Here is a 6,704-nt window from a genome sequence, read left to right as displayed (position 1 = left end):
GCTTTAAACCGTACAGTGTTCCTCTGCATTCGGTCTCAGGTTACTATTATAACCATTCACTGCACCAACCCGGCCACGACACTTAGTTTTCTCCTAACTTCACTAAAGCTACATCAGATCCCTATACTCTGGGCTGTGCGCAAGGTTGGGGCGTCCCGGGGCTGGGGGGTCCCCCACTCCCAGTGCTCCCGTAGGAAGGATCTGCTTTTCCTCCCGCCTAAGTGGGCCCCCTCCAACCGACTCCGATTTCTCCTCGGACGCGGCCCCTCCTCCTTTTTACAACCAGGAATGGGAGTGAGAGGGGATTGTAACCTCTCGTCCTCTGTTTGGGTCTGGGGAGAGAAAAGCGATCTGAGAGATGCACCCGCTCTTGCCCCATACCGAAGCCTACATTTAGGACCCGGATTCCTAAAAGTCCCGGCGAAACCCAGCATTTTCAGACCAAGTAGGGCTAACGTGACTCCGGGTCACGTCTCTGTCTGCTCAGGCTCTGCGTTATTCTCCGCTTGGTTGTCCCTGCAAAAGTCTATCCCGATGCACCATTCAGGAATGTGTATTATAGTGCGCTCGGAAAAGAAACAAATCTTTCAAGTAAACCCCTTTCTGGTGCGTATACCTGCCCCCACCCCTCTGAGCAAATTCAGGGTAAAAGTTTTTCCTAACTTTTCTCTCCCAGCCCCCTGCCCCTCCCCTCAGGAATCCGCCCAGAGCGCTGCAGACACCGCCTCTCAGGTTCCCTCGCCTGCCCCTTCCGACTTCCACCCAATCCAGAGGCGGCCACACAGAAAACAAACGCTGCTATTGGGCATCCCTGAAACTCAAGGACCCGCCCCCGGAGTGGTTTGTGAATGGGGGGAGGGGAGGGGGTGGGGCAGCCCGGAACCCTGCGATCCCGACGCTTCTTCTGGCGAGTTGCGCGGCTCCGAGGCGTTACTCTGCGCTTTCTCCTGGCCGGCGGCGGTGGCGGCGACGGTGGGCCCCGGGACTCACAGGCCAGGGCTTCGCGGGGCTGGAAAGGCCAGGCCCAGGCCGCGGGCACTCGGACCTCGCAGCTTCGGACACGGTGCAACTGGATTTCGAAAAGAACTCGCTGAGCTCTTGGTTCCAAGGCACGCACCCGACTCAGCGAGAATCGGCCGTTTGGCTGAAACTTGGAACCGAGCTTTTGGAGCTGAAGAAGGAGCGGGGAGTGTTGAAGACGAAAAAGGAGGAGGCGGCAAACGGAGGGGAGGAGGCGGAGCAGCACAACCTAGGCGGTGGCCTCAGCTAGCAGTCGGCTACTCTGGGCTCTCCCCTGCGGGGGGCTGGACTTGGTTTGGGGGGCGCGTGCGTTTCTGTGCGCTGTGGGTCGGAAGACTTGGCCAAACTTTCAAAGGTAGTAACTGGAGACGCTTGTTGCTCCTCGCTGCGGAAAAAGCCGCACCGTTACGTCGCGGTAGGAGGAGAAGGCGGCGCCCCTGGCCCAAGCCAACGAGTTTGGGCCCCCGGCGGCCGCGCGACTGCAGGGTGGAGGCGGCTGCGGCGCCCCCGCGGCGCAGGCACCTCAGCCTCAGCGCCCTAGTCTCTGCACCGCCCACGGCCCGGCCCCGGCGCCGGGAGGACTCTCATGAGCCCGGCGCGGTGGCGCCTCCCGGGATCCAAGCCTCTCTTAGCTGCCTAGTCGCGCTTCTCCAGCTGAGAGCGCCGCTGCACCCACGACTGGTGATGCGGGGGCCCGGCGCGGCCATGCCGCGCTCTCTCGTGGGCCTATGCACCTTGGTGTTTGCGCTGTTGGGCGCGCTCGTGCCCGCGGGTGCCAGGGGGCAGCCGTACCATGGAGAAAAGGGCATCTCGGTGCCCGACCACGGTTTCTGCCAGCTCATCTCCATCCCGCTGTGCACGGACATCGCCTACAACCAGACCATCCTGCCCAACCTGCTGGGCCACACCAACCAAGAGGACGCGGGCCTCGAGGTGCACCAGTTCTACCCGCTGGTGAAGGTGCAGTGTTCTCCCGAGCTGCGCTTCTTCCTGTGTTCCATGTACGCACCCGTGTGCACCGTGCTGGATAAGGCCATCCCGCCGTGCCGCTCTCTGTGCGAGCGAGCCCGCCAGGGCTGCGAAGCGCTCATGAACAAGTTCGGCTTCCAGTGGCCAGAGCGACTGCGCTGCGAGAACTTCCCAGTGCACGGTGCTGGCGAGATCTGCGTGGGCCAAAACACGTCCGACGGCTCCGGGGGCCCGGGCGGCGGCCCTACCGCCTACCCCACGGCGCCCTACATGCCGGACTTGCCCTTCACCGCGCTGCCCCCGGGGGCTGCTGACGGCAGGAGCCGTACCGCCTTTCCCTTTTCCTGCCCCCGCCAACTCAAGGTCCCTCCCTACCTGGGCTACCGCTTCCTGGGCGAGCGCGACTGCGGGGCCCCGTGCGAGCCTGGCCGCGCCAACGGCCTCATGTACTTTAAAGAAGAAGAGAGGCGCTTCGCCCGCCTCTGGGTGGGCGTGTGGTCGGTGCTTTGCTGCGCCTCCACGCTCTTCACTGTTCTCACCTATCTAGTGGACATGCGGCGTTTCAGCTACCCGGAGCGGCCCATCATCTTCCTGTCGGGCTGCTATTTCATGGTAGCGGTGGCGCACGTGGCCGGCTTCCTCTTGGAGGACCGAGCGGTGTGCGTGGAGCGCTTCTCAGATGATGGCTACCGCACGGTGGCGCAGGGCACCAAGAAGGAGGGCTGCACCATCCTCTTCATGGTCCTCTACTTTTTTGGCATGGCCAGCTCTATCTGGTGGGTCATCCTGTCGCTCACTTGGTTCCTGGCTGCCGGCATGAAGTGGGGTCACGAGGCCATCGAGGCCAACTCGCAGTACTTCCACCTGGCGGCGTGGGCGGTGCCTGCAGTCAAGACCATCACCATCCTGGCCATGGGCCAGGTGGACGGGGACCTGCTCAGCGGGGTGTGCTACGTGGGCCTGTCCAGCGTGGACGCGCTGCGGGGCTTCGTGCTGGCTCCCCTGTTCGTCTACCTCTTCATCGGCACGTCCTTCCTGCTGGCTGGCTTCGTGTCGCTTTTCCGAATCCGCACCATCATGAAGCACGACGGCACCAAGACCGAGAAACTGGAGAAGCTCATGGTACGCATCGGCGTCTTCAGCGTTCTCTATACCGTGCCGGCTACCATCGTCCTGGCCTGTTATTTCTACGAGCAGGCCTTCCGCGAACATTGGGAGCGCACCTGGCTCCTACAGACGTGCAAGAGCTACGCAGTGCCCTGCCCGCCCGGCCATTTCCCGCCCATGAGCCCCGACTTCACCGTCTTCATGATCAAATACCTGATGACCATGATCGTGGGCATCACTACTGGCTTCTGGATCTGGTCCGGCAAGACCCTGCAGTCTTGGCGCCGCTTCTACCACAGACTCAGCCACAGCAGCAAGGGGGAGACTGCGGTATGAGCCCCGGCCCTTCCCCCACCCTCCCTTCCTCCACTCTCGAACCGAGGGAAAGGCGAGGTAGGGAAAGAACTTCTGGGTGGGGGGCTTATTTCTGTAACCCCCTCCCCCTCGGATGAGAGGTGACTTGGAAGTGAGAAGACTTAATGTGGACGTGGGACGAGGGGTGGGCTTGGACAGGAGGCCTGAGTGGAAAGATGGTTCGGGTGAAAAGACTTCTGGCAAAGACTTGCGGGATAATGATAATGAAACTAATAATGATGGTGTTTATCGTGTACCGTATGGACCGACCTGGCCTCTCGAGAAGAGAAGATGGCTCTGAGTTCTTCCCAGATCCGACTGAACTGGGACTGTGAGCGATTCCCCTGCTGCAAGACAAGTGGCCTGTCCTCAATCCTGTGAGGCCCGGGTGAAAGGTACAGCTCTGTCTGCAGTGGCTGCTTTGTTGGAAAAAGGGAGGACTCCCTGCGGTGCCCTTGTCAAGCGGTGGTCAAACCATAATCTCTTTTCACTGGGGCCAAACTGGAGCCCAGATGGGTTAATTTCCAGGGTCAGACAGTACAGTCTCTCCTCCCCTGCCCCCTCCCGCCTGGTTCGCCCCTCCCCACCACTCCTTTCAAGTCTTGTAAAATAAGCATTGGAAGTCTTGGGAGGCCTGCCTCCTAGAATCCTAATGTGAGGATGCAAAAGAAAAGAAGATAGCTTTTCGAGATGATGCAAAGGAGATGAGTAGTAGGTATTTCTGCTATTTTTAAAATGTTCTGTGGAAGGCAGGAGAAAGAAACAAGGGTGTTTTATTTGGTTTAATACTATGAAAAGAAGTGATGACTTGTTGCTTTTCAAAGCAGGAATGCATTTTTCCCCTTGTCTTTGTTGTGAGAAACAAAAGAGGAAACAAAAGTGTCTCTCTGTGGAAAGGCATAACTGTGAAGACAGCAACTTTTATAGGCAAAATCGAGCAAATCTGAGGTCTCTTTGGATGTTAATTCGGTTGAGATAAACATTCCTTTTTAAGAAAAAGTGAAAGGGCCTGTGCGTCCATACCCCCATTGGGTCAGAGGTTCTGACTTGGTTCAAGGAAATGCAGAAGGTTTTGTTGTTTGTTTTACATAAATTTAATTCAGAACACATGGTCCAATGGGCGCTGTAAAATGTTTAGGGTTATCTCTCCCTTTATTTTTTCCTTCCTATAAACCTGTATTTAGGTTCTCTCTCTCTCTCTTTTTTTTTTTTCAGTTTGAATCCTTCCAGCTAAAAGGAAGAGCATAATGTCTCAGCCTCCATAATACAGGAAAGTTACATTTAAAAAGTAAAAACAATTTTTTGTCCTGTTTCTGTAGTCCCACAAATCTACTTATAAAACATCATGGGTATGCTGACCCTGTCTTTGTGTGGCTGGGTGGGGAGGTGACCTCCAGAAATGATAGTGAATGAAGAGGACAGTTCAAATCGTGGGCCCCCCGTTTTAAGGAAAATCATTAAAAGAAGGTAAACTTCAAAGTCATTCTGGAGTTCTTTGAAATGTGCTGGCTGATTTAAATTTATTAATCTTAAATCATGTACTTTTTTTTCTATGACAGAACTCTGATTCTTTTGCATAATGGTCTAAAGCTGAGCAGAGAATCATGGGAGCCAGCCTTCCCCAGCTTTGACACCACCCTGCCATCTTGCAACACTGTCCTGTTTCTTAAAACAGTTTTTAAACAATGTTTTAAACCGTGTTTAAATCATAGAGGGTACTGTCAGGAATACAAGTTATTTTGTATAATCTAATGTTCAGTTGAGTGGAGCTGCTTTTTATATTCAAGTTAACATTGACCTTGTGTTTCTTAATCCTCCCAAACTGTCTTATTTGTCAGAATTTTTTAAACTCCCACCATGCAGTTTTTCAGGATATTTTTTGTTGTATCTCTTGCATGTGAAATTTGTAAAATAGAGACAAGTGCAGTATGTATATTTTGTAAATCTCCCATTTTTGTAAGAAAATATATATTGTATTTATACATTTTTACTTTGGATTTTCATTTTGTTTTGCCTTTAAAAGTCTACAAGGAAGCCCCACTTTATCACATGTACAGATCACAAATAAATTTTTTTAAAATACGGAGTGAACAATTATTTAGTTTACAGTGCCTATATATCATTAAGCCAAAGAACTAAACTTTGTGTTATGGAAACAAGGTGTGCAGAGACACCACTGGATGGATCTCTGGAAGAGGAAGAGGTGATATATTAGTGAGGTCTTTTTTCCTTGCCTTTTAAAATATGGTGTGATGAATGCTTTAATTGTCCCTTAATTTTTTTTTCTGTTGTTGCTGCTTCCTGCCACCCTCCACACCACCCACCACACACTCCCCTAAGCCTTTTCACATCCTGCTTTGGATAACTTATTGAAGGTACAGAATAAGTGTCCCCTTTAAAGAGGTGCTATCTGATCCACATTATTACTACCCTTCAGAGGTGAAGTACCTATCTGAAAGAGGACTAGAAGATATTTTCGGTCTGCTTTTTTGGGGGAAGAATTCAGTGAGTTGTTCTTTTTTTTTTTTTTTAACTGATTTGTGTTTTCATATCCTGATGAACCTTATCTAAATAGTTGATACTTACATCCTTTGGCTTCAGGATGGCCAGGAAAGTCAGTAGACAATTCCAGATATCAGGAACCTTGCATGTGGAGCATTCCTCAGCTATAAGCTTCACTCCACCTTCTAGGTCACTGGAACCAGAGGTCAAGTGATTCCCCGAGGTGACAGTGAAGGTGACAGTGACTCAGCAGCTCTGGCAGGAATAGACTCTATGCCTAACCCCAGGATGGCCTCAGAAGTCACCGAAGCTATTCTTTCCTCTGGTCGGAGAGGCTTAGGAATCAGATTAGACTAAGAAGCCTCCACTATCCAGGCACTTTGATATTAAACAGTCTCTCAGGGAAATGATAAAGGCATTCTGAATACTTCCAATTCCAAGCCTCCCTAGCTTGCTTCCCCCCACCTCTCTTCTTTAATTCAGGTGCCTGTTTCCTGGCTTTTCATAATGTAGTTGCCTCATTCTTGGGCAGCTATGGAGACCCTGCAGCAGACTGGATGCTGCTGTTTCCCTTCTCTTCTTTGGCCCTACGTTTCTGTACTTCTAAAGCTCAAGAGAAACAGTTCTGTTTTTGTTTTAATTAACAGGCTCACACACATGGCTGGTGTGTTTTACAAACACACGGAATGAAAATCAGTGACAGACGGTCCTCCCCAGGAGGAGGAAGTCACGCCGCTGCACTCTGGGCAGAG

The 6,704-nt window shown here is 52.6% G+C and overlaps 1 protein-coding gene across 1 annotated transcript; it reads left to right on the top strand.

The window, feature by feature from the left end:
- Nucleotides 1–739: 739 nt before the first annotated feature.
- Nucleotides 740–5,533, top strand: FZD7 (frizzled class receptor 7). The gene has a single exon (XM_037043592.1). The coding sequence runs from the start codon at nt 1,705–1,707 to the stop codon at nt 3,430–3,432; it is 1,728 nt and encodes a 575-aa protein (XP_036899487.1). The 5' UTR covers nt 740–1,704; the 3' UTR covers nt 3,433–5,533.
- The last annotated feature ends 1,171 nt before the right edge of the window (nt 5,534–6,704 follow it).

This window comes from Sturnira hondurensis, unplaced genomic scaffold (assembly GCF_014824575.4).
Source record: "Sturnira hondurensis isolate 20B ecotype Veracruz unplaced genomic scaffold, ASM1482457v3 Scaffold0004136, whole genome shotgun sequence".
NCBI lineage: Eukaryota > Metazoa > Chordata > Mammalia > Chiroptera > Phyllostomidae > Sturnira > Sturnira hondurensis.
This window is presented reverse-complemented; position numbering and strand designations above follow the sequence as displayed.